The 27,598-nt window shown below is 47.5% G+C and overlaps 1 protein-coding gene across 3 annotated transcripts in view; it reads left to right on the forward strand.

The window, feature by feature from the left end:
• The first annotated feature begins 574 nt into the window (after positions 1-574).
• LOC137436472 (mitogen-activated protein kinase kinase kinase 9) overlaps positions 575-27,598 on the forward strand; it is a 111,885-nt gene continuing 84,861 nt past the window's right edge. For 2 of the 3 annotated variants that reach the window (XM_078786456.1, XM_078786455.1), the window contains exons 1-3: positions 580-1,146; positions 23,256-23,459; positions 26,390-26,554. In XM_078786456.1, coding sequence (XP_078642582.1) covers positions 976-1,146; positions 23,256-23,459; positions 26,390-26,554 — 540 coding nt within the window. In that variant the 5' untranslated portion in view covers positions 580-975. Of the gene's footprint in view, positions 1,147-23,255; positions 23,460-26,389; positions 26,555-27,598 lie in introns of all 3 variants that reach the window. The other variant, XM_078786454.1, reaches the window with a different exon arrangement.

A 27,598-nucleotide genomic window follows, 5' to 3' on the forward strand; every position in this document is an offset into this window, starting at 1 on the left:
TTTGGTGAAAACGAAGTATGTAGCAGGTCTGATGCTTCAAACTCAGATACTCCAATATATACAGAACAACATAATACAGCATACTTACTGTTTCCTGAAACTTTAATTTTCCACTCAGATTTAACACGGTGTACCCAGTATTGTAGCCATCCACATATTTAAATGGATGGCTTTATAGCCGAGTCCTATAATTGTGCACGGGCATCTCTGAAGTGTCCAGCCTGGGCTCGAATGCCCACCCAGGTATAAACCTCCGTCCTGGTGTTTAGCATGGATGTTACAGATCCATCATTCTCTTTTTCTCTTTTACACCGACTTGTTGAAATTGCATTATTGGCTCTTAAAATGTTTCACTCGTCACAATTTTTTAAATAATATCTGTATTGAGAAAGTTCGTTTTTGTGTGATACGTTTCGTTCTTCTTCATAAACGGGACATGTCTTGAGGAATAACCAAATCAACAACAACAACAACTTTCCATAGTTTGATCAGAATGGCGGGAGTGAAGCTGCGATCCGCGATTGGTGGGCGTGGTTTCCAGCTCAAACGAAGTATCACGTGATGCAATTTGTTCAATGGGAAGAGGCGAGTGGCTGTGCGGTTTTTGGTCACGCGGGTTAGGTTGCGGCTAATGGCGAACGACGGTCTCTGACGCCTGTGATACGGGCGGAGCAACGGGACCAAGGATCAAAGACCTTCGAGGGACTCGAGATGTCCAAGCGAACACGCATTTGTAAATAATCTCATATGTTTGATTTACTTTCATTCACCAAATTTAAAATATATCGCTTTGAGAAACCTGCGCGGTCCACCGGGCGCCTTGGCTTTAATGGCCGCGACGACGATGATCTGAGTTGAGGCACCGGGGATGTGACCGTGCGGTGGAACGGAGGGGACGAGAGGCGGCCACGGCCGCGCTCCCCGGCCCGGCCTGGCTTGGCTGCATGCCGATCACCCGGCGCCTACCAGCGGGTCATGGACTCGTTGGCCGAGCTTTTCCCGGCGGCGGGAGACTCGGACGCTGGGCCGAGCCGGGCCAGGCCGGGTACTAACCCGTTCGTGTGGACCGCGGCCTTCGACTACGACGCGTCAGCTGAGGATGAGCTGACCCTACACCACGGGGACCAGGTGGAAGTTCTGTCCAAGGTGCGGGTCTCCAGGGTGTCTGAGTATTGTCTGTCTAACGCCGTGTCCGTCCCTCGCACCCCCGCTAGTCTGTGCTGGTCCATATCCCTCGTAGTACTAGTAGGTCTTGCGTGAGGAAGCTTGAATGTTGACAGCTCTGTGAGTGTGATAGTTACATCCCCACATTGATTCATTCGGCTCTGTAGTGGTTACATCTCCATGTTTATTCATTCTGCTCTGCGGTGGTTGCATCCCCACATTGATTCATTCGGCTCTGCGGTGGTTGCATCCCCACATTGATTCATTCGGCTCTGCGGTGGTTACATCCCCACATTGATTCATTCGGCTCTGCGGTGGTTGCATCACCACATTGATTCATTCTGCTCTGCGGTGGTTGCATCCCCACATTGATTCATTCGGCTCTGCGGTGGTTGCATCCCCACATTGATTAATTCTGCTCTGCGGTGTTTGCATCCCCACATTGATTCATTCGGCTCTGTAGTGGTTACATCCCCACATTGATTCATTCGGCTCTGCGGTGGTTGCATCGCCACATTTATTCATTTGGCTCTGCGGTGGTTGCATCCCCACATTGATTCATTCGGCTCTGTGGTGGTTACATCCCCATGTAGATTAAGTCGGCTTTGCGTTGCTGACATCCCCACATTTTTTTTTTGTATATATGATCGAGGCTCGTGTAAGAGCTAACATGAATCGCACAAAAAAACAAAAACAAGCGGACACACAAAACATATAATAAAGGGAGTGGGAGACGACGTGGGGAGAGAGAGGGAAGCGCACAAGTACAACAGCAGATAACAGGGACGTTGGGATATCTGTGGGAGGGAGAGGGCTTGGGGGGGAGGAGGCATGAAAAAGGGGTAGTGGTTGGGGGGGGGGGGGTGGTGATGGGAGAGGCATAAAACACATGGACACTGCTCGGACTTCCAGGAAAGAAAGTTCCAGGAGAGTCGTTATTTCAAAAAAGTGGATCTGGGATGAATTAACGGGGGTAGACAAGATCATGGTTTTGGATGGGGGAAGATAAGAGATGGTGGTGAACATCTGTTTTAAAGACCTGGAGAGAGGAGTGGGATTGAAGAGAGTGAGGGAATTTGTTCCAGAGGTGGGAGTAAAGATGAATGAAGGTGAGCAGAGATTCTTGATTTTGACAATTTCACCAGAAAAGGGTTGCTGGCAGATCTTGTGCAACCTGTAGGAATATTGAGGGGGACAGAGCTGGGGCGGGGGAGGGATGGCTAGGCCCGACAGCAGTCGGTAGAAGACAGAAAGACCACCTCCCTGCCTGCGGTGCGTGAGTGAAAGGCCCTCAAAATCGGATTCATCACGGGAGATTCCAATGATTCTGAAAGCTTTGGTTTCAACAGCGTGATGCCGAGCTATGTGTGAGGCAGGAGCACCAGCCCAGAGGGAAGAGCAGTATTCCATTGAGCTACGTTTGAAAGCCTTGTATGTGGTGAGGAGCTCAGGTGTGCCAAGGAAGGACTTCGCACGACGGAGGATGCCCAGTCGGCGACTGGCTTTGACGGCCAGCTTGGAAATGTGGTTTTCCCAGGAAAGATCATGGCAGATATTGAGACCCAAAAGCTTGAGTTACAGAACTTCTTGGAGAGGATTTTTGAGAAAGTAGATGGGAGGGTTTTCCAGTCGGTCTTTTCGGAGACACACAGTGAGAGTGTGAGATTTGTCAGGATTGAAAGACATGTTCCACTTGTTTGACCAGTCTGTGATTTTGTCCAGGTCCTACAGAGAGTGAGGAGGCTGCAAAGTGCCTATCTGAGGGATGAGTGATGGAGCGGCAGAGAGTGGAGTAATCAGCAAAGAGATGGAGAGGATTTTCTGGAGAGTCAGAGAGATCATTGATGAAGACCAGAAAAAGCACCTGTGCTGTAGGGCCCAGCACATTGACTTGGGAAACTCCAGCCTGACCAGGAAGTGGAGATGAGAGAAATCCATTCAGGGCCACACGTTGATTACGACCAGAGAGGAAGTCCGCAAGCCATGCGTGGAAATTTCCATGGATACCATAGGAGGAGAGTTTGGTGAGCAGGGCGGGGTGCCAGACCTTGTCGCAGGATATGTCAAGGAACGCGGCTCTGATTTCTTGTTTGGCATCGAGGACTTCCATCCATTGTTGAGACAGCAGAAGCAGCATGTCCAGAGTAGAGTGACCATTGAGTGACATTGATTCATTTGGCTCTGTGGTGGTTCCATCCCCATGTTAATTCATTTGACTCTGGTGGTTACATCCCAATGTTAATTCATTGGCTCTGCAGTGGTTACATCCCCACATTGATTCATTTGGCTCTGCGGTGGTTGCATTGTTTTTTTGTTTTTGTTTTTGTTTTTTTTGTATACTGAATCGAGGCTCGTGAAAGAGCTAACATTTACTTCACAAACAAATCAACCAGACAAACAAAATATATAAAAAGAGGGAGCGGAAGACAAGATGGGGAGAGAAGGGGAAGCACACAAACACAACATTTGAGAGCAGGGAGATGTGTGGGCGGGAGAGGGCTTGGGGGGAGGAGGCGTGGGAAGGGGTGGGGGGGGGGGGTGGGGGTGGGAGAAGTATAAAACACAAGGACACCAGGGACTTCCAGGACAGAAGTTGTTATTTCAAAAAAGTGGAATTGGGGTGAAATTAGCGGGGGTAGAAAAGATCAAGGTTTTGGATGGGGGAAGATAAGAGATGGTGGTGAACAGCTGTTTTAAAGACCTGGAGGGTGGAGTGGGATTGAAGAGAGTGAGGGAGTTTGTTCCAGAGGCGGGAGAAAAGAGGAGTGAAGGTGAGCAGAGAGTCTTGATTTTGGCAGTTTAACCATAAGAGGGTTGCTGGCAGATCTTGTGCGACCTGTAGGAATATTTGGGGGACAGAGCCCAGAGAGAGCTGGGGGGCAAGGCCAGAGAGGAGTCGGTAGAAGACGGAAAGACCACCAGCCTGCCTGCGGTGAGTGAGTGAGAGGCCCTTGTAGTTAGCGTCATCGCGGGAGATTCCAATGATTCTGAAAGCTTTGGTTTCAACAGCGTGAAAACGAGCTAGGTGTGAGACAGGAGCACCAGCCCAGAGGGGAGAGCAGTATTCCATTGAGCTGCGGATGAAAGCCTTGTATGTGGTGAGGAGCTCAGGTGTGCCAAGGAAGGACTTCGCACGACGGAGGATGCCCAGTCGGCGACTGGCTTTGGAGGCCAGATTTGAAATGTGGTTTTCCCAGGAACAACATGGGGATGCATCCCCATGTTTATTCCTTTGGCTCTGTGGTGGTTGCAGCCCCATGTTAATTCATTCGGCTCTGTGGTGGTTGCATCCCCATGTTCATTAATTTTTCTCTGCGGTGGTTGCATCCCCATGTTAATTCATTTGACTCTGCGGTGGTTGCATCCCCATGTTAATTCATTCGGCTCTGTGGTGGTTGCATCCCCATGTTCATTAATTTTTCTCTGCGGTGGTTGCATCCCCATGTTAATTCATTTGGCTCTGCGGTGGTTGCATCCCCATGTTAATTCATTTGGCTCTGCGGTGGTTGCATCCCCATGTTAATTCATTTGGCTCTGCATTCGGCTCATCCCCATGTTGATTCCTTTGGCTCTGCGGAAGTTGCATCCCCATGTTGATTCCTTTGGATCTGCGGTGGTTGCATCCCCGCGTTGATTAACTCACCTCTGCGGTGGTTACATCCCCACGTTGATTCCTTTGGCTCTGCGGAAGTTGCATCCCCATGTTGATTCCTTTGGATCTGCGGTGGTTGCATCCCTGCGTTGATTAACTCGCCTCTGCGGTGGTTACATCCCCACGTTGATTCATTTGGCTCCGTGGTGGTTATATCCCCACGTTGATTCATTTGGCTCTGCGGTAGTTGCATCCCCATGTTGATTCATTTCGCTCCGTAGTGGTTACATCCCCACGTTGATTAATTTGGCTCTGCGGTATTTGCATCCCCATGTTGATTCATTTCGCTCCGTAGTGGTTACATCCCCACGTTGATTAATTTGGCTCTGCGGTGGTTATATCCCCACGTTGATTCATTTGGCTCCGTGGTGGTTATATCCCCACGTTGATTAATTTGGCTCTGCGGTATTTGCATCCCCATGTTGATTCATTTCGCTCCGTAGTGGTTACATCCCCACGTTGATTAATTTGGCTCTGCGGTGGTTATATCCCCACGTTGATTCATTTCGCTCCGTAGTGGTTACATCCCCACGTTGATTAATTTGGCTCTGCGGTGGTTATATCCCCACGTTGATTCATTTGGCTCCGTGGTGGTTATATCCCCACGTTGATTCATTTGGCTCTGCGGTGGTTGCATCCCCACGTTAATTCATTTGGCTGTGTGGTGGTTACATCCCCATGTCGATTGATTTGCGCACACATTCCAAGGCAACACTGACTTAAGAAAAAGGCATTTGGAGTTTGGCCCTACATGCCCATGGCACCTCCTCCAATGTCGCTGGTGGAACCAATTGACAAAATCGTTTTATTTATTTATTTTCTCTTCCAATTCGAGGAACTTTTCGGCGACTGGTAAAACTAACGCGCTCACACACCTGTAAATTAACTTTCGGAATTTGATGCTTCATGTTCAGTTTTCATTCAATCTTTGATATGACCCTTCATTAATCTACTACTGCTACTGTTACTCCTACCACGGTTCGAAATAATTTATTTGTGAGTAGAAGGGAAGAGGGAAGTTTTGCTGAAGTCGTTCACGACCCAGCTGCCCAGGTGTTCAACTAATTTGGGCAGGAATTTGGAAAATATATAATATAGGGTGCCAGTGACAACTCCTCGCCGACTGTTCGTGAAAGACATCGCGGGATATTTAACGTTCACCAGTTAATGCGACTGGATGGGATACGCAGCCTCGGGTGCACCTTGTGGTGGCACCTTGCCTGCGGAGCGCCACTCTGGCAGGTTAGAGTCGAGTCAGGAATCGAACCTACGCTAAGTATTGCACAATCATGTTGGATGAGCGGGGCTCTTAAAATGGCTATGACAATGCAAACCAACAGTTATTTAATTCGCCAACCAGAATAAAGCCTTTTCTAGTTATTTGGAGTTATTTATTTCCATATTGTCACAAACACAAATCAAAATTGGGCGTGAGGTCACAAACGTTGAAGCAACCGCCGTCACCAATGTCCAAAGCTAGTAGTGAGCGGTCACGCCTCTGCGCCAGTAACCTGCTCAAAGGAAATAACTTGATTAACAAATTTTTCTCCCCAAAGGGTGATCAACCGAAACCCAACTGTCGACCACAAGGTGAAAGAGCAACGCGGGCAGTTTTTTTTTAGAAATAGCGATGATTTACATGATGGGATGGAGCATAATCGGAACAAACCTTGGGACGAAGAGACAGCGAGGCAACCACAATAAATAACTTGCACAGGGCACTGATCTAATACGTTAAGGCGCCACATACACGAGGAACCGGGTTTTGTAATGTTGTTGCCCCGCAGAGCGGCGGAGATGTTGGCAAGGAACTCGTGACCAGAAGTGCAGGAACCAGACTCGAGTCCTCTCCTTTTCCTCTCCGCCCTCAAAGTCCAAACAATCAGCCATGGGCATGCCTGGCTTTTATAATTTTGTGAAGCAATGCCCTCTCCTCGGGATCATTCCGGCCCGATTATTCGTGGTGGCCAATCGCAACACCCCATGCGCCCATGCGTGGGCACGCCTGCAGTTGAAGGAAGGCTATAGTCTAAGGCTATGCATGTGCGGGGCCAATCAAAATCTGACGTACTGGTGCCGGTCTCCACCAATCATTCAGATTTGCAGGAAGTCTAATCGCAGGCCACTCACTATATAGCGGCCTTATTGCCTGGTGTTGGCTTAGCGGTTATGCCTGGTGTTGGCTTAGCGGTTAGGGTGCCGGCTTGGGATCCTAGGATCCTGGGTTCGAATCCCGGTCGATCGCTGAATTAACGCCAGAGGGGTTGACTCAGCCTGTCATCCTTCCGAGGTCGGCAAATTGAGTACCAGCTTGCTGGGATGAATGATCCCGGCATGTACCCTGGTTTAGAATAGGTACGCCGTATCCCTGCACATCGTAAGAGGCGACCAAGGATTGGCGTCAGGAAGGGCATCCGGCCATAAAAACATTGCCTCAAACAGGGAACCATGATTGTCATGGGGCAAGGCTAACCCCCGCTCTAGCGGGGAAAATGGCCTTAAAACGATCATTCATTCATTCATTTACAGAAGCCCTATGAGTCCCCATAACGCCGTGATGACACCTTTAATTGTGCCCGGACCCGAACCGGTTTCAGACGAAGGGGAACCCAGGACGAAACATCCCGTCGACCCACTAAATTGGACAACAACATCTTATCCTCACAACATTGGTACAAAGGACAACTTTGCACTAAACATTGACCTTGCATAATACAGGGGTATAAAACTATATCTTTACCATGACTGCGAGGGCCAAGGCCTTATCGATATCTCTGAACAACCCTCTATAAATGCAACAATATTATGTATGCAGATGTGGTAGACCTTTTGACCATACCAAAGTCCCTGCACAAAGTACACATTGGCACATTGTCTCCGCCATTTTGTTGTAAGGCAGAGTGGAGCACGATGAGTAGCTCGACTGAAAATTGTATTTAAAAATTATTGTGTGGAGGGGGTGGCTGTGGACAAAATCTAGAAATCCCTTTGATCAATTTCTAATTTGACAATTCTGCATACAAATACACAAATTAATGGGACTGTACCAAATGTCAAAAACTTATAAACGTTTGGAGTGTCAAATAATGCAAGGACACAAACTTTGATAACCTGCCTTCACCCCACCTCCCAGACCCATCCCTACTCCTCCACCAACATTGACCTCGACATGACGACGCCGACACGTTCGCTGTAACCTTTGAAATACTTTCTTGCTTTTCCAAAATGAAAATTCCCCGGCTTCAAACGACAGGCTTCACCTGTGAACCACCCACCCTCACCTGCTGAAGGTTTCAAGGGTGATGTCAGCGAATAGCTAACACCGAATGACAATAAGTTCTGAAACTCGGGGGTTGAGGTTGGGAGATGTAGAAGGTAATTGATTGAAATTGCTTTCCACAACAACTCTATCTTAATTTGCACAAATGTGCACGGCCATTGGTTGGTTGTCTCTGTGACACACAAATCAATTGTAAAGGGATGTCGATGTTAAGTTAGATCAACTGTACAAGGATATAATTGGCATGTAGAAGACAAGTACACTGATGTATGAAGTTGATAGGACGTGGAAAAGGCACAAGCATGATGATTGCACAAGCAAGGCACATGGGTCGAATGGTGTAAAGCTCAGCTTGAGGGGGGCGGGGTGTCTACTAAGGGGGGGGGGGGGGGGGGGGTAAGGTAATTTGGGGAGCAGGAGAACAAGGTCGTTTTTTTGATAACCATTCCTAATTAGAGACTTGCTTACATATTATATCGTTACAAATGCACTCCGAGTCAACCTTAAAGGATATGTCATGTCATAGCTTGTATAAACGCTGCGTTCATCTATTTCTAAAAGGAGACGTATGCGTGTGTCCGTCGCACTTCATTCGAAAGGGTTCTTACTGTCGTTGAATGGAAATTGTACCGTGGGAAACGTCGATTTACTTGGAACAAAAATTCGAAATTAATGTGCAATTAATCATCAAGATTTAATGTTGTATAAGCCCTTGTTTCCGGATTGAGGAAGAAGAAGCGGAACCTCGAGCTTTCTTGCTGTGGTTCCAACGGTAACCATTATTATTATACGACAGCAGGAACCCTTTACATGGACACGTAAAGACCGCAAAAAGGGAAATATCGTAATACTTGTCGAGGCAATGTAAAACAAGACCGATAGTCTAGCCACGGCGTAGCTCGACTTGTTTGATACTTTAGTTGAAGGTAGTATGACCTGGGTGGGGATACCAGTTAGCAATTAGCAAATAATGTAAGCATTAAATTTTCTTCAATAAATTCCACATTCCTGTGCCACCTTCAGTTGAACGTCAAGCATTGACAGCAGGTTCATGAAGAACTTGGACAAAAAACGTACCCAGTCTGAATGTTGCTATATCCCGTCAATGGCGAAACTGGGGCAAATGTCTCGGATGGAAACCCTTACGTCATTTCCTCATTCTGCTTTAAACTCAATATCTCTATTTTCATTCCAAACAGTATCATTCATTCCAATCGCAAGCTAATACTATAGTATTGTTACGGACACGACTTAGATGTTATGGTGGGCCGAGCGGAATGGCCGCCGTGTTCGCACAAGTTACCCGATTACACTCGAACGTTGGCCGAATCGCGCTATGCTAAATCAATGAAGGAAAGGACACAACGGCTGGGTTAAATGACACGACACCAGGGGTACAGTTCTCAAGACCTCCGGAGGAGGATATAATATTGGTTATGCAGAACGTTTAGATTACACGGCACAGAGGTACAGCACAGAAAGATAAGCACTTATACAAGGTCTTATCTTATTCCCGACAGACCACAGACAAACGGGACAAGACTGACTCACACGGGGATTGATGGCAGGGGAGGGCAGGCAGTCGATAGCTCAAGGTGCACCTTGGCTCAGGGGCAGAATCGACCCGGTCCGGTCCAGAGATGCCGGTAGGTATCGTCGCGCTGGAGGTGGCGTCCGTTTCTCTTCGAGCTCAGGCGCATCTGACGTCACCTCCGTCTTCCTGCGCATCCCCAGCGGGGAGTGACACGCCCTCGGCTCGTTAGCTCCGCCCCAGATGGAATCGGTCCGCCGCTTCTTATTGGGTGCGGGGGGTTACCGGGCTCCGCCCTTGACGAGGAGCTGACAGTGAGCCCCTGCGTGGTAACCCCGTCGGAGCACATGGTCAATGGCGGCTAACCAAGCCGGAGTGAGGACGCACACTCCCCGCGCCGCCGCCGCGCCGCCCCCGCTGTTGTTGTTGTTGGTGTTGTTGTTCCATGAGGAAGAGATGCGGGGAGGTATTGGGAGGTCCTAAACTTACTAACGGTGCCATACAATCACATTCTGGTGCAACGAAGAGTCAGAATTAATGGAAACGAGTCCTTAACTGACATAGACTAAGAATAACTAGCAAGATGTCCTATAGTTGTCTACATGAGATGCGGTGAACCTGGGCACGACATTTAATGGGGGAAAAAGGGGAAGGTCGGGGCTACAGAGTGTTGTTTACAGACAATGGGACTAGGGAATGGGGGATTGGGGATAGTTGGGGAGTATTGGGGAAATAGGGGAATATTTACAAGCGGATATGGATGGAGGCCAAATCCCATATCCGCAACATTGCACCCTTCTCTACCTCGGGGCGTCCCGACCCGATAAATTTTTACCTACTTTAGTGTGGCACTCAGATGTAGTTCCCTCTACTATTAACTCTACCCTGAGTGCGACAGTTTTACAGATGTTCACAAATGAGTAAATATGTCCCCCTGCGACGTTGCACCCTTCTCCTCACAGAAACACACCCACAGGATAACCGAATCGCGGAAAGAATCCTCAAACTAAACATACAGCCGGTAGGGAGTATTATTTACACAAGACTACACTGATATTTACACTACGATCCAGGACCTGTTTTTGGAGGAACACATGCAGATGTTATGCATAGAGAGAGAGCACGCATGCCAGCATCGATACACCAACCCACGAGTGCTCTGTGGCCCTACGGCCTTTAATAATGTGCAGAGCACCCCATCCAAGCACCAAAAGCACCACCCCATAACACAGTCAGCACCATCCGGTGCACCAATAAAATGTTCATAAATCACCGGTGGTGTCGCAGCCGGCCGATGTTCTGCCGCTGGTCTTGCCTTCATGTGGTGCACTTGGCCTTCTTGCTTCTTTAAAAATAAAGAAAGGCGCCAACCGCGTCCATTTCTAAATTGTGGCCGTCAGGGGGCCAACTATTAGTGGTTCACCTGTATGGCATAGGTGCCACGTTGACCAATAGGTCCATCAACGGGTGGTGCTTGCCCGCAAAAGAACTGCGGTCCATGGTGGGCGGCCACAAACATTGCGGTCCATATGGTGTATCGATCCAGGCAGCAAGCAGCGAAAGTACAGGCCCACAACTGCGGAGCCAGCACCTCTCTCTCCTCTCTCTCTGCCCCAAAGCCAGATCCTCGGAGGTGGGAGACAAAAGAAGAAGACAAGTGAGTAAGGTGGTAAGGGCGCAAAAGTGCACGCAATACAAGATGATGCACACTGGGGGCACATGGGAACCAGGTGAGACAGGTACGTTCCTACCGTACGCCCCCCCCCCCCAACCAGGTAACCTACATTGCCCCTCCCTTACCCCTTACTGTATCCACAAAACACAACACTACCCATAAACATCTACTTTACACATCAACAACCGTCCCTACTGTCTTCCCCGTTCCTCCCATAAACCAAATTCGTCTTCTCTCCCTCCTTACCAATCAAATTTGCCATTTCCAACTCTCATCACAATTTGCCATCTCCAACTCAACAGCAAAATTTGCCATCACCAATTCATCATCAGTCCCTCCTAGGGAGGGAGAGATGGAATCACCCCAATGTCTTATCCACGTCGTGATGCGTCTCACCAATCCACACAGCAATTCTCATTTCCTGCACACAGAACAGAGAAAACACAGGTGTGGAGTCATCATCATCACCACAGGTAAGTGGCTGCGTATGGTGCGACAGGTTCATCAATCCTAACTATTTCCTAAATGACTTTAACAACTTTACATTACCCGGGGTCTTTCCCTGCCAATCCATTGGCCAACTTACACTATGGGTTCTAAAAACCAATTCCCATTGACCAAACTGTGGTGCTTCTCAATTTGGGGTCTCACTCCCCCGATTCATCTCCCGGTGCCTCGCACAATTTCTGGGCTGCGACGTGAAGCTCTCCCAGCAGGTCTACCCACCTGCACACCTCCACCACTGCAGTTGCCTCCGAGCTTACCTGCTCCTTACCCTAACCTAACTACCTGGGGAAGGCCCTCTGGCGCTCTCCCCACTCGGTGCCCTCTCTGGCACTGGGCTACCCGGGTCCGTCCTCCGGATCCTCGGGCCCCACTGACACTAACGGCTCCCAGAGCCCACCTGCGGCCTCACCTGGCCGACATCCTCACAGTGGTGGAGTGCCCAACCAACTACACACACTAACAGGCTACACGCCCAGCCATTTCCACAACACTAATGCACCCATCCACAATACCATTCTGCAACCGCACCACAAATGCCAATATCCAACCACAATTTACCTATACCCTCTACCTAACACTGACACTACCCGCCCCGGGTACTCGTGAAAGGGGTCCACTCTTCCCCCATCCACACCTTCGCACCATGCACACCACTCCGTACCACTTACTCCAACTCTCTCCACACCTGTACTTGCACACCTGTGCTCTCACACCTGGTGCCACCTGCACCCTTCTCTCCCCAAGCGCATTCGCGCTGATCCACAACACTCACTACTCATCCACTGCTCCACACACCTGTCCAGTTCTCACACAGCATCATCTCATCTAACTACTCCCCTCTGAAACTTGCGCTTCCCAGTCGTCCCTTTAAACTATTGCGCTCCCTCGTCATTATCATCCACACTAAACTACCTGCGTCCCCACTACAGGTATCAGTCACTAACTAATCTTAGCGTCACCTAATGTCATCTTCGCTAGATCCCTAACAATATAACCTAACCCACCCGGGCTAGTTTTCACTGCCATCAACCCCATAAACTATAGCGCATTTGCCCCCCATTTTGTGAGGGATGACAGAGTTGCCATCCCACCACATCGGGCATCTCCCACTACCAATTTTGCACATCAAATTTCAACAAATCAAAAATTTGCCAATCACTGCCCATCATCTGCCAATCATTACTGCCAATCCCTTTGCCAATCATCAAATTTTGTTTTTCTCTAATTTTGGGTCCAAAACACTAACCTCATCACACAGTCTACTCACTAATGCCTCTCGGTGCGCCAATTCCTGTCCAAAGCCCGGCTTCGTAAAGCCGAGCAATGAATGCGGGTTGCTTTGTGCCAGCGGCTGGATACGTCCCGCATTCGGGGCAGGGACGGGGGCTTACCCGGCCCGAGACCCCACGCACCACCTTGGCGTGGAGCCATCCAATGTCCCGATCTCGACCTGCCGGCACGTCTCAACAAAAAGTGGTCGCCATGACGACCCTTCCTATCGGGCTGCCCGCTCCGCCTAGTGGAGCCCGGACGCGGCCGTTCCAAGCGAGGCACAGCGTGGATCGCGTACGGCGGTTCTTTCGAAACCGCCGTAGTTCGGATCCCCGCTGGTCCTCGCGGCACGCGAAGCCCGGCACGCACCGAAGGCCCGCTTCGGCTAAAAGTCGACCTAACCTCTAACCCGGTTACCGTCGATGCCTCACCTGGATGCTTACAAGCATACGCGACCCCTTTCTTGCTCATACATCCAGCCGTTTCCATGCTCCTCGTCGTACCTTCTCTAACACACCCAGGTACACTCATTCCACTCCCAGCCTTGGTCACACACCTGACCACCGAACACTTTGGCACACATTCGTTGGTCGCACACCTCACCAACACACCTCTTCGCGCCCCTTCCTCGGTCACCTCCTCTGTGACAATCACAGGTGTGCTTTCACTCGCACACCCAACCACGTGCCTCACTACCAACTCAAGTGTGCCTTCCCACACACGCTCTACCATTCCAGGTGTGCTTCCTTTCTCACCTGTCACAACCAACTCACGCTCCGTGCCACTCTCACTACTCTCACCTCCATTCTTGACAACGCACTCACCCTTACACCCGACAGCGCACTCTTTCCTCATGCACCTGTCCGTTACACACCTTTCTCGCGCACACTCTTGCGCACACTCTTCCGTCACACCCTCTGTAACACTTACCACACCGCGCTTCCATGTGCTCCCTCGCACACGCGCTACGACCGACTCACTCTCGCCAGCACCCTCACTCCTTGGCACGCACTTTTTCCTCACACACCCCAGAGTCGGACTTTCTCGCACACCTCCTTTTTCGCACACCAGACCTGTCGCACACTTCACCAACGGCCTCTCACGAACACCCGGGTCCATCTCGACCCCCAAGCTTCTTAAATCCCCTGGCGCATCATACGCACGACCATATTGGTCACCACTTACACCGGGTCCTCTTCCTCTTCGCTTCTCCTCCATCACCTGCGAATCCCTCATCCGGTTAATGAGCACATCATCACGATCCGAACACAGACTTTGGACCAATTCTTTTACTTCCTCTTTTATCTCTTTCTTATCCCCTCTCCGTCGCTTCTTAATTTCGCTCACCCCTTCTTCCACTTCTTCTAATTTCTGCTTCACCTCTTTTATTTCCCGGTACGTCTCCTCAAGCTCGTCCTCCAAGGCTACCTTGACCGTTTCCATGTGCGTCCTCACCTGCCGGTCCTTCGTCTCCATTACCTCTGTCACCTCGTCCAACCTCGTTATCAGTCCCTCACGTACCATCTGACATTCCCTCTTCGTCGCTATCAAGTCGTCTTTTAGTTCTTTCTGTGTCGCTTTTAACCCTCCTAATACCGCAGTGTTCCTTTGAACCTGCTCCGTTAGTCCTTTTTGTCCCTCCGTCAGCTGTTCCACCTCCTGCGTCAGGTCCTCTATGCCCCCTTGTAACTTTACAGTCCCCTTTCTCACCTCCTTCTCCATGTGCTCCTTACAGTGCCTCACCTCCTCGCGCACTCCTCCGACCTCCTCACTCACACCTCTTCTGATCTCTTCTCCCATCACTTGCATCTCCTGCCCAGATGCCACCCTCATCTGCTCCATTTCCTCCCTGTGAGCATCCAGTTTGGTTTCTACCCCCATTCTGACCCCCTCTATCTGCTGCCCCATTTGGTTAACTTCCCTTTCCGCTTGGTCCGTCATGTCCCTCAATTTGCCTTCCATACTGTTTTCTAACCTCTCTAACCCCTTTTGCATCCCTTCCATTTGATTCTCTTGAGCGGCCATTCTGTTTTCTATCCCCATTAACCCCTCCTGTATTTCCCCTAATCTATTGTCTAATCCCTCAAATTTGTTTCTTAATCCCTCTATTCTACTCCCTAACCCTCCGATTTGGGCCCCCATGTCCTCCCTCAATTTCTCGCTATTGGACCCCATGTCGCCCCCCAATTCGTCCCTCATTGCCCCCATTTGCTCACTCTGAGCCTCCATCCGGTTCCCCATTACCCCCAATTGCTCACTCTGCAGTTTGAGGGACGCCTGCATTTGCTCCATAAATTGCTCCATGAGGGCCTGCATTTGGGCCATCCCTCCCACTTGTGCAGCGGGTGCGGCCGCCGTAGCCATGTGCGAGGCGCCATTTTGCGCGCCCGCAACCTCGTGCGCAAGGACGCCATTTTGCGACCCTGCTACCCTCACTGCTTCGCTCTCCTCATGTCCCTCAATTTGGTCCTGGATCGACCCTGCCTCACTCTCCTCTACCGGAACCCAGCCGTCTTGATCTGCCATAGCGCGACTTTCAAAATTCGGGTTTTTTTTTTTTTTTGTAAAACACAATCAAATTTCGCCGTTATAATTTTGAGCGCGTCAAACGCGCTCCGGGTCCAATCTCACTCCTCGACACCAATTGTTACTCTAATAGTACAATTGGTGTTCCAAAATTTGGGCCTAACAAATTTAGGCCCAGGTCCGAATCCAACTCCTGACAACCAATTGTTACGGACATGACTTAGATGTTATGGTGGGCCGAGCGGAATGGCCGCCGTGTTCGCACAAGTTACCCGATTACACTCGAACGTTGACCGAATCGCGCTATGCTAAATCAATGAAGGAAAGGACACAACGGCTGGGTTAAATGACACGACACCAGGGGTACAGTTCTCAAGACCTCCGGAGGAGGATATAATATTGGTTATGCAGAACGTTTAGATTACACGGCACAGAGGTACAGCACAGAAAGATAAGCACTTATTCACGGTCTTATCTTATTCCCGACAGACCACAGACAAACGGGACAAGACTGACTCACACGGGGATTGATGGCAGGGGAGGGCAGGCAGTCGATAGCTCAAGGTGCACCTTGGCTCAGGGGCAGAATCGACCCGGTCCGGTCCAGAGATGCGGGTAGGTATCGTCGCGCTGGAGGTGGCGTCCGTTTCTCTTCGAGCTCAGGCGCATCTGACGTCACCTCCGTCTTCCTGCGCATCCCCAGCGGGGAGTGACACGCCCTCGGCTCGTTAGCTCCGCCCCAGATGGAATCGGTCCGCCGCTTCTTATTGGGTGCGGGGGGTTACCGGGCTCCGCCCTTGACGAGGAGCTGACAGTGAGCCCCTGCGTGGTAACCCCGTCGGAGCACATGGTCAATGGCGGCTAACCAAGCCGGAGTGAGGACGCACACTCCCCGCGCCGCCGCCGCGCCGCCCCCGCTGTTGTTGTTGTTGGTGTTGTTGTTCCATGAGGAAAAGATGCGGGGAGGTATTGGGAGGTCCTAAACTTACTAACGGTGCCATACAATCACATTCTGGTGCAACGAAAAGTCAGAATTAATGGAAACGAGTCCTTAACTGACATAGACTAAGAATAACTAGCAAGATGTCCTATAGTTGTCTACGTGAGATGCGGTGAACCTGGGCACGACATTTAATGGGGGAAAAAGGGGAAGGTCGGGGCTACAGAGTGTTGTTTACAGACAATGGGACTAGGGAATGGGGGATTGGGGATAGTTGGGGAAATAGGGGAATATTTACAAGCGGATATGGATGGAGGCCAAATCCCATATCCGCAACAGTATTGTCATGTCTACCCTGTAGTGAAGACCTCAGGGCGACAGGTGACCAAACAAGCTTTAACTCCGAGGCGTATACCCAACTATGGCGGTACCTTTGGCACGCGCGGGGGAGGTGTAGGGTAGCGAGGTCCTTGCCTGTACGGACGGACACGGCACGGGGGGGTTATCCGATCCCCACAACAAATACACATACAAAACCGGCAATCAACAATTCAACAAATGAAATGCAACAAATAAAGGTCAAATGAAAATAAATGCCAGGATAACAAATGGTAAGGTAAACTAAATTCCTAAATGAAGGACCCTCAAACGGACTCGTATACAACACAAGGGGATGATGAAATATAAATAACATGTGGTGTGGTGCGTTGGCTGATGCTCCGCCTGGTGTCCTTGACCGCTCATGGAACCACAACATGGGAACCGCACAAGATGGCACGCAGTCGTGCCTAGAGTAGAGACCGACCCGTGGAGCGACGGCCAACCTCCCTCCTCCTCCAATCGTCCCACGCTCCCAAAGCTCCGATGTTTCTCTCAGGCCCACACGGCACGAAATGCAGCCGTTACGAAGCCAGCACCAAAGAGAGGGAAAATATGTGGCCACTTCCACCAACGCCAGAACAGAGAGAGACAGGGAAGTGCGACCGCTTGGGATCAAGGCCAGGACAGAGAGAGAGTGCGACTGTACGCGATGAAACCCAGCACAAGAGAAAATGCGACCTTCGTGCGAGGAACAGAGAGAGAGACAGGGAAGTGCGACCGCTCGTGATCAAACCCAGAACAAGAGAGCGATAATGCAAAATGCAACTTCATGCGAGGAACAGAGAGCAGGAAGTGCGACCGCTCGTACCAAGAGCCCGGCATACCTACGCCAAGGCCAAGAGAGAGAGAAAATGGTGGTGCTTTTCCTTTTTACTCAGACTGTCTCGAACGTTCTCTCTGACGTCACCCGCACTCCAATCACTGAATGCCACTCACTCACCTCATCATTCTTTAACCAATCGTTATTTGGGGCGTGGCCACACTTGGTGCCCATCGAGATGATTCAGTTAAGTGGTGTAGTCGCGTCTGTGTTTCGTCAGCGATTATGTTATGTGCAATTGCGTGCCGATCACATGGCTGGCCGAGTGTGCTTTATAAGAACGAAGGGAAAAATCACAAGGGCATTACACACTGTGAATTTTATCCATTTGCCCTAACTAATTAGCATAGCTCCACCCCTCACGTGGAGACACATAACGCTTACACGAACATCCGGCCCTGACTTAGATGCATGAGGTTTCTTATTCGCGACATTCAGAGCACACTACTCCATGCAATCCTACCTCGACTATGGTATTTCATTACCTACCCCCATACACGTAAAAGTATTAATATATCAAAATATAATGTTAAATCACGATTGTATTGAGATATTATCAAACCAGCGAACCGTTATCATCTGTTCACTTCTGGATTTGGGAGCAAGTTCCATGTCGATCGCATTTCAAAATCATAATTGTATTGAGGAATTTCTGAAACCTCCTACCTACCTTACGGCACCCACTGGGACCCCAAAACGTTCCACAAAAGGTTATTATATTTCCTTTAAGTAAAATATGCAACCGTAATGGTTACTAACCATGGATCCCTGTCATGTGACCAGATCCTCAGCTCCGACATACATACACCGGACGGACAGACTAACACTGTTCCAGCCAGCATTGCCCTATGGGATACCCCGTGTAAATATAAAAGTACATAGAAGGCGCACACAAACAACAACAACCACAGTCATGACGAGTACAATTACATGTTATTTAAAAAATCATTTTTTGCATGTTTTACTTCATTTTCCATTTTGTCATTGCTGGGATTGTAGCTCTGCCGCTGATGGAGTGCACCCTGATGGTTAGACCAGGAATTTAGAATTGCCCGTTCGACTCCTTTCCTCTCTATAATTCCCTGCCTTGTGGCCGGTGCAAAGGTGACTGGAAAAGGCAAAGTTTTGGGCCGTGACATCTGCCAGTGGGGCAGCCAATAAGGAGCAGTGCCGGCTGGCATCATGGTCCATGAGCTTCTAAAATCTTGTGTAAAAATAGGAGGGCCCAATTGTCTGGAGATGAATGAGCTTTTCTCGGGGTTTGGAGCGGTCAAGCCAGTTCAAGTTGTGGGACAATTTCCCCTCCAACTCTGACAAGTGTGCCCCACTGCCCCACACTGTCCCTCCAGGTGCCCCATGAAGAAAGACCATGTATACATATACTTCCCCATCTGTTTCACTCTCCCGTTTTGGCCTGGTTTTTTTGGTAACATCTTGGATTAAGGTAGATGTTGCGGCGTTTGAGTCTCAATTAAGCAGGTCCGTCTGGTTCTTCTATATCCTTTCCTCACTGAGTATTTGCTAATTGCGTTCCCTTGCTCTTGTTTCATTAAATGCAAAGTATTTATTTATTCTTTATTTTGCGTCGCTGTGGACATTGAATTGCTGTCAGACCTCCAGTGTCAATAAATTTATCGGTTGGAGAAATATACACAACAAAAAAAAATTCGCGTAAGTTAAAAGTAGTATTTTTTTTCTGCGTGCACTGTACCACTCCTGCACAGTGGTGCCTCACACATTTTATCTTTATACATGATCGAGGCTCATGGAACAGCTAGAGCAGAATGGAAAGGGGGAAACACCAACAGCAGAATAGAAGTGAAAGTGAGATTAAGGGGAGGTGTAGGAGGACACATGGGGGTGAACGATCTCGATGAAACGCGGCAAGAAGAGGAAGGGGAGAGCAGGGATGAAACAGAGAAGGAACTAGAACGGCACTCGGTAGAGCGCATACCTACGCCAGGCTGAACAGTTTACATTTTGTATCCCGCTGATAGGCCGGATCTGGATTCAGACCTAAACCAAAATCTAATTTCGGCTTGTTCTTGTCACCTAACCAACTCGTCCACCAAGTTTATTCATAACTCGTCCATAACTTTTTAAAATATCATGTTGTATTTCGCTTTTCACCCGATCTCTCAATGGTGAAGAATCACTTAAAAATTAAATAATTCTTGTATCCGAATCGATATTCAGTTCTTCACCAAAATCAAAACGATTAGTCCTTTTCACATACACAACCGGTCCACCAAGTTTCGTCCAAATCCATCCATAACCTTTTGAGATATCCTGCTATGTATCGGTTTTGGCCCCATCTCCCAATGGTGAAGAATCGCTTTAAAAATTCTACTAGCCGGATCCGAATCCGGATCTTCACCAAAATCTAATCATTTCCTCCTTGGTACATATGCTACCTCTCCGCCAAATTTTGTCCTACTCGGTCCACAACTTTTTGAGATATCTTGTTCACAGACAAACAGACGGGTGAAAACATAACCTCCATCCACCTTTGGTGGCGGAGGTAACAAACCAACCGACAACTAACAAATGAAAAGAGGTGAGGGAGAGCGGGGGAAATCACAATAACTTTGGAAAGGAGTCGTTTGGGGTAGAAGGGATGAGTATGAATGGGGGATGACCTGAGATCATGGTGAGCAGCTGTCATTTGAAGCCCTTGAGGAAATGATGGGACTGAACAGACTGTGGAAGTTGGTTCCACATGTGAGAGAAAAGAGGAACAAATGAGTGGAGGTGAGCAATGAGTCTGGATTTAGAGAGTTTAACAATAAGAGGGTTACTGGCAGGCCATGTGCACTCTTCAGAAACCTGGGAGGGCCAGAGCCAAGAGAGAACAGATGATGCAAGGCCACCAACCTATCTATGGTGTGAAAATAACAGGCCTAGACACTGCTTCATCCTGGGAGAACCAATAATTTTGAGGGCCTTGCTTTCCATGGCATCACAAAGGGCAATTTTGGAGGCAGGTGCACCAGTCCAAAAGGGGAGAGCAGTACTCCATTAAGCTGCAAATGATGCCTTACAGGTTGTTAACAGTTTATTGGTCAAGGGGAAGACCTTGCGCAATGAAAGCTGCCTTTGGAAGCTGCCCAAGAAAGATCATGGCTGGATAGTGAGGCCGAAAAGTTTGAGTGACTTCACCTGTTCAATTGGTTTGTTTAGGAAGTAGATGAACGGGTTTTGCCAGACAGTCCTTTCAAAGAGACAGGGTTGATTGGGATTTGTTGAGGTTGAAATTCCTATTACAAGTGTTAGAACAGCTCCTGATTCTATTGAGGTCTGTAGAGAGGGAAGTGGCCTTTGCCTGCCCGTCTGAAGTGAGAAATGATAAAGCAGATTGTGGGATCATCTGCAAAGAGTTCGGCTGGATTTTCGAGGGAATCAGAAAAAAAGATCATTGATGAAGATGAGGAAAAAGACTGAGCCCAATACACTTCTTTGGGGGCACTCCAGCCGAGACAAGGAGAGGAGATGAAAGGATCCTGTTAAGAGCTACATGCTGTGACTACAAGAGTGGAGGAAGTCAGTTATCCATGAGAGGAGGTGGCCTTGGAGGCCATAAGCATAGAGTCTGGCGATCAAGGCAGTCTGCCAGACTATCAAATGCTCGAGATATGTCCAGAGAGACGGCCCTGATCCTACGTTTGAGGTTGAAGGCCTCCATCCATTGTTAGGAGAGTATAAGCAGCATGTCCAGGTCAGAATGACCGGGTCTGAAACCGAACTGATGATCTGAGATGAGGCCTTTGGCGAAAAGGACTAATTTGATGTCGACTGCATTGATAGATTCCATGACCGTGCTTATAATTAGAAGCAGGCTAGGCTAATAGTTCTTTATTTAAGAGGATCTGTTTTTTGCGCCATGTTTGTGCATTGCAGTGATGTTAGGTAATTTCCAGGCAGACAAAACTGACCCAGAGAGAATGATCAAATGAACAGAGTATAAAGAGGATGAGCAATCTGTGCAGGAAAGTGGGTTTTTATGACACATGCACTGATGCCATCTTGGCCTGTCGCAAAATTGGAGTCTAGGTTTCCCAGAAACCTCTCTACCTTCTCAAATCGGAAAAGCAGTATCCAAGAGCAGGTGATTATAAGAGTTGGGTTGGTGTAGGGAGTGAGGAGTTGGGTACCCAATAATTGGATGCAAACACAGAATTGCGGCATTCAGCTTTCTCACGAGCAGAGTCAGCTGTGATAGTGTGTTTTGAAGTGAGTTTTGGGAATCAAGGGGGAGAATACACCAGAGATAGACTTGAGATGCCACCAGGTTTTTGAAGGAGATATGTTTGAGAGTTCAGCCTTGAGGTAGGCCAGATGTTGTTTTCTGTCTTTCCTGAGAGTAGACACACACTTGTTCCAAGCTTCGTGGAATGACCTGAGGTTGCCTTTGGTCAGATTTGCATTTCATAAAGACAACGCAAGTTGGTCAAAGGCGATTGCCTCACCATGAGAGGCTAGGTCGAGTTAAATCCTGCTTGGGAATGGGGTGTGTGCGTGTGTTGACATGGGGGAGTGGTGTGTAAGTGAGTCATGAGTTTCATGTTTGAGTTCAGGAAAAATGGACTCAAGTCCCTGTGTTGGTTGTGCACTTGTGATTTTGTTGGACTGGAGTTGTATGTCACAGAACTGCACATGATTTTTCTTTCACATCTTGTGTTGGAAATAGAGCCTTGCTTGCCTGCACCTGTCTTGTGTACCGGATCTGAGATCGTGCATGCCACCATTTGTCTTATTTTTGTCAACGAGCTTCACGGTGCATCAAAAACCTTTTATTATTGGTGTTGCTTTTCAAAATTCAATTGAATGATCTGTCAAGTTGGTAGCCAGATTTTCTGCTTGTCTGGTCATATAATTTTGAGACGAGGTTTTCGGTGTTTCTGTGAAAAGACGGCGATAAAATGCACATATTTTGATTTCTGCTGGAATCCTCTTTTCTGCGTGAATTAAACGGTGGCGTCTGTCATTTTGTTGTGTCCAGTTTCCTATCTTCTTTCTCAGCTCTACATATCCTTATCAAACTTTGTAGGTATGATTATGTTTTGAAATTCTGCTAACATCATCTAAATTCACTTCCAACTTTTATTCTGTTTGACCCAGTTGAAAATTGACTTTTCTCAGTATTTGCCATTCTGGATAACATCATGGTATTTTGGTGGTCCATGCTTTAAACTTGTCGTGGGATTGTTGTTGTTTTTTGCCCCTTCATGCTATAAATGTCATACCATCCCATCACCCATCCTTAATGGGTATATACACTTGTATTACTATATACAGTACCGTACAATAGTATTTTGTTAAAAACTTAAAACGCGACATACGTCGGCTAAATGAAAGGCCTGTGACTTGTCGGATATAAGAATAATGGATACATACATACGTGATTGTAGGAGTACATGGTGTTCTTCGTCAGTGTTTTTAATTTTCTCAATATTGCTTCCTGTACTTCCCATTACCACCATAAAATGGCCCACCTGTCTGTTTTGCAGGATGCTAAGGTTTCGGGTGATGAGGGCTGGTGGACAGGAAAAATTCTTGATCGAGTGGGAATCTTCCCGAGCAACTATGTCACCCGGAAGCCCAGCTTTAATAAGCTGCAGAAGAATAAACATGGAGCCTATGCTCCGCCCGTTGAAGTACCCTTCCATGAACTGCTGCTTGAGGAGATCATTGGAGTTGGAGGCTTTGGCAAGGTGTGTTGATTCAGCTTACATCTGGAATTATTTGCTGAAAAAATGAAAATTGCGAAGTTAATTGGGTTTTTTTGTAATCTCTGCCACCGAAGGGAGATGGAGGTTATGTTTTCACCCCTGTTTGTCTATTTGTTTGTGAGCAGGATTTTTTTGTGGATAGATTCGGACAAAATTTGGTAGAGCAGTTGGGTGTGTGACTGACGAAATGATTAGATTTTGTTGAAGAATTGGATGTGAATACGAGAATTTTAAAATATTTTTAAAAGTGAATCTTCACCACTGAGAGATGGGGCCAAAAGTGATATTTAACATGCCAATGGAGGTACCCGTGCTATGCACGGGTGGGGTGCCGAAAGCAAACACAATGCGGAAACGGTGAATGCTAAAGCATGAAACCAATACATTCACATTCCTGTAGCACCTTCAGTCGCACGTCAGACATGGGCAGCAGGTTCGTGAAAGACTAAGGTTAAAAAAAAACGGCAAATGGGAAACCATGGAACCAATAAATTCCACATTCCTATGCCACCCGTAGTCGAACATCAAGCATGGACAGCAGGTTTGTGAAGGACTTCCATGAAAAACTACCCGTTTGAATGGTTCAATACCCAGTCAATGGCGAATCTGCATATGGCGATCCGTGAATGTCACGCTTGGAAAGTAGAAACCGTCATGGCATTTCGTCATTCATTTGAACTCGATATCTCTATTTTCATTCCAAACAGCATAACTCCAATCACAAATTAAATAGCATTAATTCGAAAAAAAATAAACTTTTACTAACATTCGTGACATAAACAAATATTTAAATCCAGATGTGGAGTAATTCCGTACGGTTGGGTGAATACAATTCCGAATTAAAAATCGTAATTGTATTCACTCAATTCCAAACGTCATTCCAATCATAAATTGATACTTTAACAAAATACTGTTTTAATTGACCATTGTATTGAGATATTATCAAACCAGCTTATTGCTGTCATCTGTCCATTTCCGGTTTTGCAGCAGGTTCATGTCATCAATTTTAAAATCATAATTTTATTGAGGAATTTTTGAAACCTCCTACCTACCTTACAACATCCACTGTGACCCCAAAACGTTCCACAGGAGGTTTGGTGGGGCTAGCCCCAAAACTGAAGGAGTAGTTTGGGGACGGACAGACACTCCTATTTTATAATATAGATTTATCAAAAAGTTGTGGACTAGTTATGACAAAACTTGGTTGGACGAGTTGAGTAGGTGACATGAACACGTCGATTAAATTTTGGTTCAGGTTTGGATGTAGATTCGACCTCTTATTCGGATACAAAACATAAACTGTTCAGCCTGGCGGAGGGCAAGCTGCTGGCCCCAGGTATCGTGGTGGTAAACGTGCCCTTGACCCCGTGTGTCGAGGCGGTGAATGCAACTTTGGCACCAGGTGGCGAACGCACCCTTGGCTCTGGGTGTTGCAAGGGTAAACATGCCCTTTGCCCCTGGTGTTGTGGCGGTGAACGTGCCCTTGGTCTCTGGTGTCGAGGTGGCGAACGCACCCTAGGCCCCGGGTGTTGCAGCAGTGGACGGGCCCTTGGTCCCGGGTGTCGCTGCAGTGGACGGGCCCTTGGCCAGAAACACTTTTCTTGTTCTCCTCCCCAAGTCTACCCCAGTTCTCCAAACTCTGTTTCCATCTTTTGTCTTCCTTACCCCTTCTTTCTCACCTGTGTACCTGCCTTCCTGAGTCAATTATCTCAAGCTCATCCATACAGAATTTCCAGTTTCCCAATGCCAACTCGCATGGTCTCCCCCATTTCCACTACTCAGCTTTACTGCACCCGATGAGACCATATTCCCACCCTTCCACTGCATTGCCTCTCCATGTGCTGTGGTGCATCTGTTTGTTGTTGTCCCATAATTTTCCCCTCGCCCTGTTTTGTCTGTTGATCCTTTGTACGTTGATGGTCTGCTTTTCAGTATCCTCTTCTCAAAATAACAACAAGCGAGGACTTGTAATTAAAACAAACAAAAAAAAACCAACAATCTGATCCCCACCTACTCCGAGTGAATCCTTGATTGATTTGATTGTGTGTGATCATTGATTTGTGTGTGCTAGGTGCTGCCAGTTGCTGAAGCATACTTTTCAAAATTACTTTTTGTGGAAATAGAGAATATAGCTCTTTTAAAAGTTTCCATTTCATTGTGGATTTCTGCCAGAATTGGGAAAGGCTGAATGTCTGTAAATGAGATTGCTGGCTTCTCCATGTACTTTTTTTTTTAAAGTTTATTGCTTTTGCTTTTGAAATATTTTATTTGAGGATGCAAAGTGCTGGCGAGATATCTCTCAACTCTGAGTGAGGCAGAAGATAGCAAGCATTCCTTGGATTTACATTGCATCTCTTATCTCGGCTTAGTCATTTTGTTGACTGTGGGTGTATATTTTTGCAGTGGGCAGGCTCTGCAGGTGAAATGCTTACCTGTGTCCAGGTGTCTGCAAAGTGCTTAGGTGGCACTGGTTATGGGCTCCACAGACTGGCCTCTCTAAGCCTCCATGACTGTTCTTGAATACTTTTATTTTCTCCAGATGTTTTGTCATAAAAAAATTTAAATAATTTTGCTGGAGTTGTCGTGTGTTGTGACTTTATTTTTTCCCATTTGAGTTTTTGTCATCAAATTTTCAACAGAACTTTTCTGAGAATATGGATAACTAATTAATGAAAATAGCTTTTTATTGGGCTCTGTATGTTGAGATGCTTTCTCGTTCTATTTGTTGATGTATTCATTGTCTCACTTTTGAGTTTAAAAGTACTTCCTTGTTTTCACTTATATTCTTGAAGTGCTAAGCGCAGAGTTTTCCACTTCATTGAGCCTATTTATGACAAAATCGACTATGGTTTATCTAGTTGTTCTAAAACTAGCTATTAGAACGTTGAAAGGTTCTGTGGCTGTTCACCTAGGTCTACCGTGGGGTCTGGCATGATGAGGAAGTTGCCGTAAAAGCAGCTCGGCAGGATCCAGATGAAGAGATCAGCACAACTGCAGAAAGTGTACGCCAAGAGGGAAAGTTGTTCAGCATGCTGCGCCACCCAAACATCATTGCTCTTCGTGGTGTCTGCCTCCAGGTCAGCTGTTAAAATCGTTTTAAGAAACGCATCTGGCCAGACAGTGGAACGTTTAACGAAAGCGGAGAATCCTGTAATCCCCTTGAAATTGTTGACAGCTCGTTTTCTTTTATTTTCAACATATTTGTTAATTTATGAATAAATCTTAAGACCAAATTTAAGGAATGGTTTTCATAAAGATTGCATCTCTTTGTGATGATGTCATCGATGGTTTAAAATGACAATCAATGTAAACACTAGATTAGGATTACAGTCTGCTCGCAGTAATTTGAACTAATGCAAATGGGAACATATGTGGTCAAATCCTGCAGATTTAACTGCTGCCAATTGTAACTGACTTTTTAAGTGAAGCTATCCCTTATGCTGAATGGCATTCAGATTTCTCGGTTGTACTGAAGGCCTCATTTTACTGTATAGCATGCATTGGAGTCTGCTCAGAGTGTACTGTACCTCTCAATGTTGAATGGGCAGAGGAACACAAAATTAATCGTAAAAAGAAACAGTTTTACGTGCACATGGCCCTCCGTATTCGCGACAGTTACGTTCCTGGAAAAGCTCGCAAATACAGAATTTGTGACGATGGGTACCTTGGTTTAATAGGAGAAAGTGGGTTAGGCTCCCAGCCAGGTCACACTGCACATAAAGGGAAGTGGTTCATGTTTAAGAATGATGATTAAAATAAATAAATTACATTGTTGTATACAGAACCATGTGTTGTTATTGACTTTTGATGATGATTGTGATGATGATGATGATGATGGTGGTGGTGTTGGAGGTGTTGGAGGGGAACTCTGAAGGATGATTCCTGCACATTACGGACGCACCTACACCCTGAGCCAGCCTGTCTAACACCTTCCCTTTTTCTTTGCTTAAAATCGTCACTTTATTCGGCCTCTTTTCAGCACACTTTCCTTTCCCAATCATCTTAATGTTTAGAGGCCATGATGAATGGTAATTACAAATTCACAACGTTGAGTCAAGAGGCGCGGCGAGGTGTTTGTGGTTATGGAACCAAATACAGTGCTGTACAGTATCAACATATGC

The sequence above is a fragment of the Myxine glutinosa genome, chromosome 11 (assembly GCF_964187855.1).
Source record: "Myxine glutinosa chromosome 11, kmMyxGlut1.1, whole genome shotgun sequence".
Taxonomy (NCBI): Eukaryota; Metazoa; Chordata; class Myxini; order Myxiniformes; family Myxinidae; genus Myxine; species Myxine glutinosa.